We start from the raw sequence: 16,230 nt of genomic DNA on the forward strand, positions 1-16,230 counted from the left end.
TTAGCAATCAAATCAACCTTTTTAAATTAAACTACTGTACGTTATTTACACAGTGACAGTTAATTATTTGGATACACATTTTATGTTTTAATTCCCATTTTAAACTGTTTTTTTTTTTACATTTAAGACGCATAGAATTTATTGACAATATTTTCGTAATTGTCATTGTGTAAAAAAAAAATGTCAAAAGCTTAAACTATATTTTAATACCGACTTCGTGATCGATTTTGCATCGCAATATAAGCCTTTATTTAGAAAAAAAAGTATTTAAAAAAACCAATAGGCATTAAATAAATTAATTTAATTTTGCTTAACAAAATTGACCTCTTGGTATTAGATACTTTAAAAATATGTCAATTATTATAAATAAATAGACATAAATGTTCATATGTGTTTTATTACAATCGTAGGATTACTTTGACTTATAACACTTTACATAGCCCCATGATAGAAAAGTATTTTTTCTTATAATTTCTAGTAAGGTAAGTTAACATAATTCTAGATGTGAAGTAAATAAAACGCTGAATGTAATAAACTTGACAAAAAATAAACTTTATGTCTATGCTTGAAGTGCTTAGTCCAGGCTAAGGAATACAGAAAACGTACAGGTTTTTTTTTTCGAAAAATAAAGCCATTGGCGCTGTAGCCCAGACTAATAACGTAGTCTATGTTTAATGCATGTGTTTTATGTGAATGTTAAAATATTATTTTAAACTAGCAAATAAAATTGTGGATGTAGGAACTGATATTCTGGCTTTAGTGATAAAAAAAACTCAAATGCAAAACGTAAGCTAAATTATATCTAATGTTGTTTTCGCAGAGATTTCATTTGGCAAATGCAAACTCGCATTGTCTTAGCTGCTGGTACATAAAGTCTAAAATCGCTAAACTAACTGTAGTACGATTAAACAAACGGTACGCAGAATAACTTAATTTATATCTAAAATTATAGTAAATAACAAACTAATATCTATTCATACTTTATTATAAGTTATTTTTACTAAATAAATATATTGTCCACTGTAGACGCTAAACTCAAATGTGGGGTACCCCATTTATGAATTCAGTTAAAGAAAAATATTTTGAAAAGTAGGCGAAATCCCTCTTTTGAGTTTAAGCTGATTCCGTCCCAAATGTCATCAACATTGCTTAGAATTCAGTTGCTTTTGCTTGCGGATCTAGTACTAAATGGGGTAAGTATGTAGTCTGTACCAATATTATACAAATCGAATTAACCGTGAACGGTAAAGCCTAATGCAGTTACTGGCACATTAAGACGGATCTATTAAATGGGGTACCCCATTGTTTTTTTCACACTGGACAATTAAAAATGAATCTACGGAGGAATACTTACAGCTCCATATTGTGCACGGTGGATCTGGGGCATGTGTTGGGCACTTTGACATGGCAGTGCTTGTGGCAGCGCAGCGTGCAGTCGCGGCACTCGTAGCCTTGCTTGCCGAGCCGCCGCGCCACTGTCTTACCGCACACCTCGCACACTGTGCCGCTGGAATCGTTCGGTTTCATATTGTAATTAGAGTCTTTGGGGGCAAAATTTATAAAAAAAAGATGTAAGTGTTGCTTATATTAAATTACACGTAGAAAAGTCGTAGGAGTAAAGTATTTTTGTAAACGGATAAAAGGGATGTAACTTTTTTTTGTTGTTTATTCATTAAAACAATCAAAAAGGTAAAACATAGATATAACAATTTTGTTATTTGCAGTTTATCTTTTTTAATTGGTGTGCCATGTGTTTAAATCAGTATATAAAAAATGCACCTTGTATACTATGGGACGGTTTAATTTTTTTTTGCGCCGAAAAAAAAATTGAAACCAACTTACCCAGTAAGATGCTTAGCAATAAATGTGTGCTCATTGTAAATATGAAGTTTGACCCCCTTCCGCCGCCACCGGGATCGCTGGGCGATGGCTAGTGGCACCAGGTAGTGCTTCTTGATGCCCGCCTCGATGGTCTCCAGCACCAGGGTCGACGCTTCGTGGATGAACGTCCTCGCTGAAGCAGTACTGAAGCCGGACGCTTCGCTAAGAGAGGACCTTCGGACGTCAATTTTACGAAATCGGGTTTGGGGCGAAAAGATTTGGATGGGGTAAATGGTAGGTATTTGATTTTTTTTTCACGGTGGAGTAAGCGTTTTGGGATATTGAGTTAAAAAACAATGAAAATTAAGAGGTATTTTGGATAAATTAATAAGTTGGCCGAGATTACAAACGAAAAACAATAGAAAAAAGTTTAAGTAGGTAAGGATAATTATTTTTGAAATTGAATATTTCGAGGGATTTACATAAGGAAAAATTATCAGAAATAAATGCAGGATAAAAAGGAACACATAAAACACAAAAAGGTAATGTAAACACAATGATATATGAAAGCGGAAAATACATGCATTAATAGAAACAGCCATTTAGTATTAGAAAATACCAGTGTTACCAGTTTGCAGAGTGCCATTACCCCCAGCGTGAGTGTTGACAGATGAAAAAAAGAAGAAAAATATACAATTAGTGCCGATGTTACCTAAAAAATCGGTAAAATATCTATGGCAAGATTTCATTATTTAGTTAGAAGCGGTGTCGTTAGTTTATTTCTTATGCCAATTGTAGTTAGAAATAATGTAGTCTTGCCATGCTTAATCCGAACTAACCAAAGCGTCAAACACCTACTTTTATACTAGTAACTATGAACAGGGTTACCAGCTATTAGCTAATTTTCTACGCCAATAATCTTGTAGAAGCTCCAACTATTTTCATTTTGAAAAACACTATTAAATTATGGAGTATTGTATTTTTTCACACATTTCTAAATAAAAAAGCTTATTAATTTTTTTTAATTACGCAAAAGTATTTTTTTTTTATTGTTAATTCTTATAAAAGTCTTTAAAAAATATATATCCAACCTTTTTGGCTATCAAAAGGGCTAAGAAATGATAACAAATCTATATAACTCTTGTTTAATTCTACAAAAATGTATCAGTACATTTATATGTGCAAACCTTTCTCAACACTTATTGTTTACATAATTACAACACTTTCACCAGATAGAAAATGGATGAATGAGACACCATAGAGCCAGCATGTATCTCACTACTATCATTTGTTGATAAATATTTTTTACAGCATACTATGTTATTTTTATGACTTAATTATATATTTTTTATAATATTTATGTTTTTTTTAGGATATCCTTTGTACATTATTTGTGTACATTATATATTTGGATTTTATAGAAAAATGACACATAAAAAAAAAGAAAACATATTATTAAAAAGACGAAAAAAATATTATCAAAAAATGACACCAATAAGTTACATGGGCTCAGTTGTGATATCAATGCCGGTACATCACGTGTGCTGTTATCGTACGTATTGTTGTTGAACCCACCTTCTGGAGGTCCTGGATTCATCTCCCGACTGTGCGGGGGATGCACCGGCGGAATACACGTTTCTGTTTGGGACGGATAGGGCTTTTTCTGCAACACGGGATAAAGAAGGGTATTACGATTAAAATGTATCATCTAATATTTTTTTTCTATAAACCATGTTAATACACCTTTTTTAGTTTTTATTTATCTTTTTTTCGTTAAAAAGATTTCTCTACAGGTAATTCGTCAATTAAATTAAGTTAATTATTTTGAAATATAATGATAGACACATTTTTTTCTCTTTTTTTAGATATTGAACGCACCCTCACCATGCGTGTTCCTCTCGGCGCTGATGCTGCGCATGCGGCTCTGGTGCTCGAGCTCGGAGTCGGTCATGTCCAGCGACTGTCCGCGAGTGCGAGATCTACCTAGTCTGCAAATGGAAACTTTACTTCTAATAACTTGTATGATTATTAGATTTTTTCCTATTTTTTTAACTTTTAAACAATAAGCCTCATAAATATTTGATTAAAAAAGACAACGCAAATCAGTATAGGATTTATAGGATTAGTATATATTATTTGAAGCAGAAATACCTCCTTAATGGAATATTTCGATTTATTAAACATTAATGGAAAATTTATTTTTTTACATATTATGGGAATATAATATAAAAAGTCGGTAATCCTAAACAAATTACAAACCCTAGTCTATGAATATATATATGCCTAGTCTATGTATCTTTAGTTTTCCAATAGTCATTTTAGTTGTACATGTATAATGTTGTACTCACCTCCTTTTGATGGTGCCGAAGAAGTCTCGTCGCCGTTTCCTCGGCGCCGGCTCCGGGGGAACGCTCTCGTTTTGGTTGTTCACGTAGTCACCTTGCTATAAAAAAATGTCTTTATAAATGACATAGTTTTTATAAATAACTGTAAGTTTTCAGATTTTTATTTTGGCTTATTTTTTTTATGCATATGCTTGTATATAAATATTTTTAATAATTTTAAAAATAGACAGATAGTAATAAAATAAGTATGCATCATATTATAAATAAAAAATACAGGGAAAGACAAAATAACATTCCTGATTAAAAAAAAATATGACAGTGCCCATAGAACAAAAGTGCATAACTTAAAATAAAGTTAATAACACAAAAACACACAACACCATACCATGTCTAGATTTTCTCCGTTCGTTTTAGCGCCGTTTTCCTTAATCCTTACACTCTTTCCCGGCGATTGGTTGGGGCTGGCCGTCTTCTCTTTGACACTGTGGTCTACATAGTCTATGGGCTGGAGAGGCGGGTTGTCTATGGCCTCGCGTTCCACCTCGATGAACTTGCCGGAGTCGGTTAGTTCCACCTTCGCGGATATGTTGTGTTAGTATGGCAACACTCGAAAGCGATGCGATTAGATTCTATTGGGGAGGTTTTGTGGCATTTTGACAGTAATAATTTGTGCGACCTAAACGAGTTAATGTACTTGTGGTAAAATTAATATTATTAATAAATTTAACTTGAATTTTCTCATAAAAATGTACGTACAATAATCTGAGATTACAGATATTTTATTTGCGGTAGCAGAAAATAAAAGAAATGGTTTTCTTCTTTTTTTACTAAGTAGAGTAACACAAAAAAACACTTTTGAGATTTTTTTGCAATAACAGAAAATATAAAAATAAAAGGTTTTCATGTTTTTTTCTTGCTAAGTAGGGCAACAAAAAAAAATATAATAAGACTGTAAAAATGCCACTACAAACTAGCTGGACATATGCATGCTTTGAAAAGGTAACAAAAAATCTATTTACAAACAACTAAAGGGGTCATCAAATTTATTTACGAATCATATCGATATACTAAAAAAAAAAACTATGACATTTCGGGGAATGTAAATTTTCGAAAAACGGTCTTACCTTAATAGACTTCTTGGGCTCCTATTTTTTTTTTAACCGCAAACGCAGGCAATGAAAATAAAATTATTAGTTATGAGTTATCGTTAGGGCAAACTTATGTACAATGTAAAAAATAAGCGCGGACTCACTCGTTCATAAACTTTCACAGGCGTAGAGCGGTGGATATGAATAATTAAATCTTTTTTTACGTTCTAAATTACCAAATCACTTAGTTATGTACAGTCAACTACAAAATAACTGAACAGCTTAACTAAAACTAAATGGCCTAAACAGTTTTCCGTAATACTAACAATTTATTTATATAACCAAAAAGTTCTTGCTAACAAAAAAAAAATACTTTACGTACAAATCTTTAGTACGCGGTGAAAATCTACGTTAAATTATTGTTGTAACTAAGTTTTGATTTAATGGTAGTGGGATATTTTATTGTCGCACTTATCGTCGTCACTGTCAAGACTACCTTCACTTTAATATTCTAACACGAATTTCCCCTTCTACGGATAACTTGTTAAAGTATATATTAAAATAAAAAAATGGACGGTGAAAGAGGAGTTTTCTTCTAATCGCAGATTGCACAGATCATAGTGAATTATCTTAGTATCTGATTATGTTAAATTGCATCTACTACTGTGTTTGACGTAATACGCATAATTGTGTCGACTGGCGATGGATAATCTCTCGTTAGTTGACGCTGTCTGGACCCTACTTTGCTTACCATTAAGTAGTCGGATACATTGTTTTTAATAAAAAAAACTAAAAAAAAAACAATTTTTGTAATTGACTGTACAAATACATCAATTAACGTTTAATTTTTCGAAGACGGGCTTACGTATCCACCACTGTACTCAAATATCAAACCTCAAACACACGACAAAGTAGAGTAACTCACCCGCTGCACCGAGTGTATGATGAGTGTGGACTTGTTGGCGGCGCTGGCGGGGCTCATCTCCAGCTCGCGGAGTGCTGACGCCGTCAGCTGTTGCGTCTCGTGACCTGACATGGTAATGACATACGAGGTGTTGGTAATGAGGGTATATGGTAAAAACTGACATATTTAGGCGTTCAACGGCTTGTGACAGAATAATTTTGTTTTTACCCAGGCCCAGTTTTTAGGAAGTCAGCCAAGTCATTACCGTTAATCACATATTACCTATAGGGATTAATTTTAGAACCTATTAAACCGAAAAAAATAGAGAATGAAGAATTTAAGAATTAAAATCAATAAACGTCATCCCTTGTCCTGGATGGGGGGAACGAGTGTGGGAGTCAATACACAAAAAAAAAAATATTGCAGGACCTCCTACTAAGAATACATATAAAAAATAATGGTTATGAAACTACATACCATTTTGTTTGAATATGGTCTTGGTGGTGGTAGTGAGTTGTCCCTGAGGCGAGACGGTGCGCAGGCTCTCCTTGATCTTGACCGGCCGCGAGCCCAGCTCGGGGATCTCCGGACCGTCGATGAACAGGAACTGCAATCATTATCATCATCATTAAAATTGTCAACGGAAAACTTTGTGAAGATAAGTAATTGAACTATACTGAAAATTAAAAGTTAGAGTACATAAATGATTGAACTATATCGATAATGGTTGTTACTGTTACTGTTGCCTGCGGGGTAAGTATTTGAAAAAAAAAATATAAACCACCCACCTCGACAGTGAGCGTGCCGCTGATGTCGTGCTCCTCCATGGGCCTGGTCTGCAGCGCGATCTGCTGCCGCTGGGACGGCGCCGCCAGGAGTTCGTCGATACCCACCAGGCCTAGACCCAGAAACCTGCAATATAGGACAAAATATGTATTATTACATTTCAATTGGACTCACATGCCTTTTATGCCAAGGCAGGTAGGCAGAATAATTGGGCATTCGCATTCGCCGTATTAATTCCGTCCCATGATGTGATAGGGGGCCGAGCCTATCGTCATATCGGGCAAAAATTCCATACTCCGGGCTAATATTAAAAAAAAAACATATGACGGACCCATGGCGCTGGAACGAATTAGAATGTAATGAAGGGCGATGTACTCATTATTATTATTATTAGATAACACATACAGAACATTTTTGATACAAAAGTATTCAGTATAAAAACGTATGTTTATTTTTTGAGGGTACAAATAACACTAAAAGGTATTAAATTTCAAGTGAGTTAATTTTAATTTCTTATGTTTACGCGAATGTTAGACATTAAATGAAAAAAAATTACGGATTTTCGTTGCCGTTTTTTATATTATAATTTTCTCCCGACGTACTCAGTCAATTTACTACACAGTAAATTGGAATTCAATCAAACACAAAATAATAAAAAAAAACATTCGCGTCGAATTGATAACCTCCTCCTTTTTTTGAAGCCGGTTAGAAAACGACGCCAATGAAAATGAATTTTGCGATGACGGTAATGAAACACCTACGATGGTAATGATATATATATACCTGTGTTGCGTCGCGGCGCCGCCCGGCGACGGCGGCCCCGTGCGGTCGTACACTTCGAACAGAAGCTCCGCCGTTTGCGGGGACAGCTCGCTGTAACAAAATCACTTATGTCTAATTTTCGCCAACATATTTTTTTTCAACCTTATTTTTCCAATATAAAAAAAAATTAACATAGGTCCTTGTAATAATGAGCTAGCGATATATTAACGTTGTTACTTGCAAATACTTCATAGCGGTTACGTCAAATTTTAAACCGAAACCTGACTTTAATTTTTATTTTATATTATGGCTTTCACTATTTATCTAGAGGTGATTATGCCAATGCCCAGTAATAATAGTTGATACAAAACAAAAACAGACAAAAATCTTGTCCTACAAATGTTTCTCTTTGAATTATTTGTCAAATGCTCGTTTAATTTATTACAACGTCGACTTATATGACCACAGGCATAAATAACGGCTTTGTTTTGTTAATTAAATCTTTGACTGTCGACTTATAAGCCGTCAGCCCTTTGAGAGCGACTTTAATAGACATGAAATAAAGTATATTTTTGTTTATCGGTATCTTAAGATCCTAGTCAAAAGTTCCTACTTATAGGTGAGATAGATTTATTAATCCGGCACCTAATCTGTAAGGGTCTTATTACTGCCACTCAATTTCGCTCTGAAGTACATATCAACTGAGACGCAGTTTAAGATAAATGTCTCTTATAATCTTCGTCATTTAATGAACAGAAAATCTGAATTGATATCTTAAGTCTTAGTATATGACTGATTATGATAACTCCGACGTTATTGAATAAGATCAACTCTGATAACAGGCGCTTAAAGGAAATGAAAGTTTTGTTTATTAAATTATTCAATGCCTTAACAGACAATATAAACTTGTTTAGCGTTATGAGTTGATTAAAAATTGCTTAAATAGCTGTCAAAAACAACACCGGTTTCCTAGTTAAATCTTATTTAGAGGCAAGATGGCGGGTTTTGACTTACAGTTGATCGAGTAAATTTGTGTTTTAACTAAGCATAGCCTTGCGAAATTTTTATAAGTAAGACTGAATGTATACTTAAGATGCTACTCAAGGGTGAGATTGATACGGCGCTGAGTGTTACTTACAACAAAAAGTATTCCTCCCACTACGGGCTGGTAGTCTCTTTCTTGAAGGCTATTTGGTAAAAATTTCAACGCCTTAAATGTGTACTCAAAGGTGAGATTGATTGATACGGCGCTGAGTGTTACTTACAAGAGGAAGTGTTCCTCCCACTGCGGACTGGTGGTCTCCTTCTTGAAGGCGGTCTGGTTCCTCTGCGGCGGTTCGTCCATTTCCACCACGCAATATGGCGCTATGCAACCCGTCTTACCTGGAAATATGTATAAATTCTAAGAAGAAGTTTAGAATTAATCCCAGTTGTATTTCAAGCTAATTCTTGTTTAACAATAAAGGGACGGTGTCTCAGAATAAAGGAAAAAGATTTAGAAAAAAAATCATCAGTCATCAAAATTTTGTAGTTTAGTGCGACTATGGCGGATTTCTGACTGCAAGTGTGATATTGATATTGTAAGGAGCAGTAGTAAAGACATTAGAAGGTGTAAATTGTGTAAGTGTTGATATTTAATTATTATTTAAATTATGTAAGTTCGAAACTTACACAATTTTATTTTACATCTACGGTTCGAATAACTTATTGTAAAGTATTATTTCCAAAAACATTATATAGTCATTTAGTAAAGCTATATACAAATTACTGTATAAAGAACATTCTAGAACACAATTATCTCACCCCCAATATCCTTGGCGCCGACGACCTTGACGAGCAGCCGCTTGTCTCCTAGCAGGCCAGGGTTGGACACGGTGGAGTTCGGCGTGGAGGTGTACAACTGGCGGTCATGCTGCAACTAAAAAAGGCACGACTTCCTAAAAATGCCTGATCAACAAAGTGACCCCACCTGATGGTAAGTGGAGTGAGGTCCAATAGAATGTCGACTGACGAGAGATTACCCCTTGACAATCGACATAATTTTGCCGGCCTATTGGAATCTATACACAGGCTGATCCGGAACGCGACATGTGGGCTACTATGGCGGGTTTTACCACCTTGTGTGCGGTCGCTATCCGGACAAATATAATATATACTATCACCAGCGGAGGGGGTGAACGGATTACGAAGTAAGTACTGATTAGCAGTTCACTGCTCTCATCACCTTCAGGCAAGATGTTATCCTCAAATGCTCCAGTAACAATACTAGGAGTATGTCCTTCAAATCCGAACAGCTCATGCACACTGTTACTTGACGGTAGAAATAGACCTACCGAAACAGATCTTCGACCTAAGAAATCTACCAGCGAGGAAAACGATACCTATAGTTTTGTGTGATAAATCCATGATTAAATTAAGATATGAGGAGTACTCACCATGGAATCGTAGTGTAGCGGCAGCCGCGGCGAGGAGTCGACGTACCTGCGCAGGCGCGGGCAAGTCGGGTACGGAGTGAGGTTGAACCGCAGGTTTGTGTTACGCAGCGCGCTCACTACTATGTCGCTGGAAAGAGAGGACATTTTAAAAAGCGCTCAGTTCAAATTTGAGGCTATAAAAGACTAATTTCTATAATCATTAACGCTTTAAAGAAATTAGAATGACATACCCAGCTATTCTCATACATAATGCTAACGTCAACCAAAATATACTTTAAAAATGAAATACAACTACGCCACCGATTGTATTTAGGTATTTAGGTACTCAATGAAGCAGCCTATCACCGTCCACTGCTGAACGTAGACCTCTTCAAGGGAGCGCCATAATCCTGGTCTTAAGCAGTCCATGCAGTTTTAGGTATCCAGGACAAAATATATTCCATTCATGACACGCCGAAACCGAATATGCTCGAACACAACATCCTTACCTGACCAGTTGTTGCAGGTTGGACTCGGTGGCGTTGGGTCGCAGGGGTCCGACTGGGGCCAACGCCACCTTCACTTCAGGCCAGCCGTCGAACTTCAGCTCTCCCGTCAGCTTCTCAGTCACGCACACCACGTTGAGACGGGCGCGGAATCTGGAAGGAGGAAATGATTAATGAATATGAGCCGGTGCAAGAATACACCGCTATCTCTTATCATCATCATCGTATCTCAACGTCATCGGAACTGCAAGACGCATTGATATAATTGTAGTGATAACGCACAGCAATCACGCTAGATGGCGATAGATCATTCTAACTTGCGATGGTAGAATTTGTGTGACGCGTAGCATATATACCACCTCCGAATTAGAACCGTTGGAGGCCTCGACGGGTCGCAACATCTGCCTGATTGAAAATCTTCCCCTTCCATAGAGGAACCCAACCAACTGTTCCTCTACAGCGGCGACAACCTTTATGTCGCTACAAATATTTGAGTTCATGATGCAAATTTTCCTTCTTCTATCCACACTCATCACCGTACATCCCTCTACCGGTGGAGATCAGAAACAAGTGGCTTTGTTCCACCAGTAAAGGATACCAAAACTTGTATCATCGTCTAATATTTAAAATCCAGGGTTATTATAGACTTGGATCTCTCCTAGCTGAATTTCGGACCCCAAACTGACCTGTTGACATTGACTCGGTAGTGCGAGACCTCGACCTTCTCCCCTCGTTGGCTGAACGCCTTAAGCTGGAACGCTGGAGTCGCCTCGCAATCACATGTGATGGTCTGGAAACATATAAATGGTTGTATATAAATAATAATAATATCAGCCCTGTATTATATATTGTCTCACTGCTGGGCACGGGCCTCCTCTACTACTAACAGGGCCTTAGTCCATCACGCTGGCCTAGTGAAGTTTGATAGAGTTTACACATCCTCTAAATTCCTATAGAGAATTTCTTAGGTATGTAGGTTTCCTAACGATGTTTACCGTCAATGTTAAAGCAAGCGATAATTCACAAAGAAAGCACATAGTTTGGATTTTTAACCTGCGGATATTTGTCTCGGCATTCCGTTGCACTCCCAACTACGCTATCGCCGCTTCTTCATTATTTATTACATAAGATTGTGCCTTGATCCAATTATTGATTATCTCTCGCATTGACAGTGAATGAATTTCGTGAGGATACCAAATAAAGTCTCTATAAGGAATTCAGATTCCTTGCAGCCTATTGGTAGCTTAAAACCTGTCAGTAAAAGAGGCTCGTACCCAGCAGTGGGGTAGTTGGTTTTTTTTTTCTTGTTTATTTATTGCTTTGAAAGACGAGACGAGCTTGCCGTTTGCCTGATGGCAAGCGATACGACCGCCCATAAATATGTTATAATTGCGTCAGAAGGAATCGCAACACAATTAAATTTCTTGCTGTCTAAGATGGTTTACATTCAAATATAATAGTATTACTTCTATGCTTGTTCTTGTTCTGAGATCGTTTCTAAACTATGTCTTTTCATTAAGTCTACTACAAGTTAAACACCAATTAACAGCTTGTTATAACTCTGAGGATTAACATGATAATTAATGCCATTAGACAGTAGCACTACAAGATTTATTTGAAATCTAGTTTAAAAGGGCAATAAAGCAAAGGAAGCAGGACTCAGGATGCGTCCAGCCGCGCGTCGGTTGTCATGATCACAACATCCGCTCGGCTTCAAACGAAACGATTCTAATTGAATCGTCATTGTTACTAAATAGTCTATTGACTATTCGACTCTTATTTTTTAAGAATTGATTTTAAAATAGTCAGATATGAATTTTTACGATAAAAAAATTAACTGATTCAAATATCAGATTCCTAATTAAAACATTTTAATATGTACTTTTATTTCGTGTCAGGTTAAATATTTCATTTCATAGATATTTCAAGTAGATATTTCAGTGCAGATTTTTCGTAAGATAAAAACAAATAGATAAATAAATTATAACTTGATTAAAAAAGCATCAAATCCTAAAATTATACAACATAATTTTAATTAGTTCGTTTTATATCGAAATGATTCAGATATCATTTCTTAGTCAAAGACTCAAGGCATAATAATATATGTGTATCATATAATAAGCTTGAAAACCAATCATATCTAAGCGACAAATGTAACGAAAATGAGTTATATATACATATATTTAGAATCAACATTTTTTTTCGTTACATCTAGGTTTTGAAGCTCTAGGACTATTTTAACATCATTAGACTATATTTTTATAAAGTAAATAGTTCAATTAATATGAATTTTCTTATTTAAATCAAAACTCTCAATAGTTTTACTCAAAAGTTTACCGATTGTCGCTTAGATATTTCCCTTTCAAGCCTAGATAATACCTTGTAAACGAACTACACAAAAATATTATGAGATCCAACGCAACAACGTAAACTTTTCTCTTTCCTTTTTTTTCTATTTTTGTATACGTACCACGTCGTCCTTTGAGTCGCACTCGCAGAAGACGTTGGAAATGTTGGGCGGATGGCTGTCCAGAGCACGCACCAGCTCCACGCCGATTCCATGCTGGAACAAGAGAAATGTACCGTAAGATTGACATTTTGGGGTTGTATTTAGCTAGTTATTGGAAAATAATACATAGTGATTTTAGCTTAGTTCGCAATGGAAGTAACAGGCGAGACGAATTTACGCAGGTTAAAACCCAAATAACATTTGACTCTATAAAGTTATGTGTGGATTTTTCTTCAATAATTATAAATATCCTTCGTATAAAAGGTGTAGGGAAACATCGTGAGGAATCTACATACGATATATATGAGAATTCCACATAAAATATTGAAGGTATATATAGTCCGCCAACTAGCAATAGGCCAGCGTGGTGGACTAAGGCAGGCTAATAGACAGTATACAATACAGGGCTGGCATAAATATTATGTAATACCAGTTATGATAATAATAATGTCAGCCCTATATTATATACTTGCCCACTGCTGAGCACGGGCCTCCTCTACTACTGAGAGGGATTAGGCCTTAGTCCACCACGCTGGCCTAGTGCGGATTGGTAGACTTCACACACCTTCGAAATTCCTATAGAGAACTTCTCAGATGTGCAGGTTTCTTCACGATGTTTTCCTTTACCGTTAAAGCGAACGATAAATTCACAATTAATACACACATGATTTTTAGAAAAGTCAGAGGTGTGTGCCCTTGGGGTTTGAACCTGCGGACATTCGTCTTGGCAGTCCGTTCCACACCCAACTAGACTATCGCCGCTTCCAGTTTTGATAAGTATTTAAAAATTATAAAAATCAATCAAGATGGCGGACGTCGCATGCGATCAGTCAAAATGACATCTGTCATCGTAAATAGATTGCATGATAAATATGCAAAAAGGTCTATATACCTATAAATACGTCATGATGATCAAGGTTACTGATGAATCTTTAGTATAACTGTTGCGACACTAGCTTTTGCTTCGCCCGCGTGAAGGAGTTTTAATAATAAAAGTACCGCTATATATTTTCCTGAGATAGAAAATAGCCTATAACCTTCCTAGGGTCTTAAACTATCTCCATACCGAATTTCATGAAAGTTCGTTCAGTAGACTTTGAGAAAATCGATAACATATAGACAGACAGAAAAGAGGATTTTGTTTTATAACATGTATAGATTTCTGCAAGTTACTACATTTTGCGTTTTAATATAAAATCTACAAGCGCTGGTTCCTATTATAGAACTTATAAAACATAAAATAAATGAAGTAAATTTTTAAATGAGTGACTTCATATCTTTAAAATGTCATTGAAATAATGACTAAGTATTCTTTCTTAGCCTTTCAATTCAAATCAAAAGTTTATCTGCTTAAATCTGTTGTTAATTCGTTCCTAAATAACGCATTTTCAAATTTTGTTTCTGTTTGTTCAAGTTATTCAACGATACTTAATAAATTCTGATTTATTAAGTATCGTGGAAGTTTTTAAAGAATATTTTAGACAAATTTGATTACGAAAATCAACCTTGTCTCAGACAATCAATGCTATATAGTAGTAAATATAATCATGCCATATAGAATTAATCATTTTGGCGCCAAATGCAGAATACATAAAAATAACAGAACACATTTGAATTATGAAATGTTAAATGTTTATGGCAACTAAACAGCCGTTACTAAACGAATATAAAATTCGAATGCGCGCCATTTTGCGCAACCAACTGTTAAAGATGGCGGATTATACAATTCATAGTGATGCAACTTATGTTAAAGTGAATGTAAACAATTATTGTGACCAAATTATTGGTTATTGCAGTAATATAAGAGATCGTGAGCCTTGAATTCTGTAAGCTATGAACGGCAGAACTTATCTTTAATAATATCGTTTCATGGTTACTACATAGATACTGATAAATACATTAGAAACTATGTTTGTCTGTTACGCTTTCATGGATGGAACTGAACCAATTTTGATGAAATTTGTTCCGGACGAAGCTTAAGCTCTAAGCAAGGACATAGGCTTAAGTATTGTCACCAATGGAATTGAACATTGACGAAACCTCAGGGGAAATAATCCCATATTTTGATTCTATATATTTTTCAATACTGTTATAAAAATCTTTTAAATTGCCAATATCGCTTCCGAACATGATATTAAGAATCAATAACGCCTACATTTAGTATATAGATTTATTCAAAATGAATAGCAAATGAAGTAATTTCTATGATAATATCCATACTAATATAAAAAGCTGAAGAGTTTGTTTGTTTCAACTTGCTTATCTTACAAACTACTGGACCGATTTAGAATTCTGTTTACACTGATAGGAAGCTAAAGTGGCAGTGGGCAGGGCACATAGCTCGTAGAACTGATAGTCGATAGGACAAGAAGGTTCTGGAGTGGAGGTCACGAACTGGCAAGCGCAGTTTCGGTGTTCACCACGAGGTGGCCAGATGACCTCATAAAAGTCGCAAGAGGTCGCTGGATGCGAGCCGCTTCCGATAGATCGTACTGGAAATCTTTGGAGAGACCCATGTTCAGCAGTGGACATCCTGATGATGATAGAAAGGAAGCTACATAATTCTTGAGTGCTATAGGCTACTTTTTATTGCCAAGTAAATACAAAACAGGACTTTTATCCGAAAAAACAGTTTTCACGCAGGCGCAGTCGCAAGCAATAGCTAGTTCCTAATAAATACCAGAACTCCAGCTTAGATAATACAATTCTTATGGTAATAATACGCATAAATAACTTAGAACTTTGGGTAAAATATTTTTATTGGATTGTTCCGGAAACGTTTCCAATATCCATATTAAGATACTCGTATTGGAGTATTGACGGCCCAATTTGGTCTTACTGTTGTTTTCGTTTGAATTCTATGAAAGTTGATGTAGTTTTTTTGACAAATTGACTCCAATGCACCTCATGATTATGACCTCTATCAACACATCGGACTGTATGAAGCTGTATATACACAGGCTGATCCGGGACGCGAATTTTGCCGGCTACTATGCCGCCGATATAATTGAGAGGGCAGTTAGTCAGAAAAGGTGGTGCTGCTATATTCCATATTAACTAGATTATCTTATCGTTCCTACTGATGTTTATCAAAC

At 35.7% G+C, this 16,230-nt stretch overlaps 1 protein-coding gene across 1 annotated transcript; it reads right to left on the bottom strand.

Moving 5' to 3' along the window:
• Positions 1 to 1,326: 1,326 nt before the first annotated feature.
• LOC115454870 lies at positions 1,327 to 15,651 on the bottom strand. Its single transcript, XM_037436615.1, has 18 exons — positions 15,556 to 15,651; positions 13,097 to 13,189; positions 11,313 to 11,416; positions 10,630 to 10,779; positions 10,142 to 10,268; positions 9,510 to 9,624; positions 8,972 to 9,089; positions 7,728 to 7,817; positions 6,947 to 7,070; positions 6,636 to 6,765; positions 6,180 to 6,283; positions 5,291 to 5,311; positions 4,552 to 4,740; positions 4,170 to 4,264; positions 3,706 to 3,809; positions 3,397 to 3,484; positions 1,843 to 2,055; positions 1,327 to 1,507 (listed from the first exon to the last, which is right to left on the bottom strand). Exons 1-18 carry the CDS (start codon positions 15,649 to 15,651, stop codon positions 1,351 to 1,353), a joined length of 2,118 nt encoding a protein of 705 aa, XP_037292512.1. The 3' UTR covers positions 1,327 to 1,350.
• Positions 15,652 to 16,230: the final 579 nt, after the last annotated feature.

The sequence above is a fragment of the Manduca sexta genome, chromosome 2 (assembly GCF_014839805.1).
Source record: "Manduca sexta isolate Smith_Timp_Sample1 chromosome 2, JHU_Msex_v1.0, whole genome shotgun sequence".
NCBI classification, from domain to species: Eukaryota; Metazoa; Arthropoda; class Insecta; order Lepidoptera; family Sphingidae; genus Manduca; species Manduca sexta.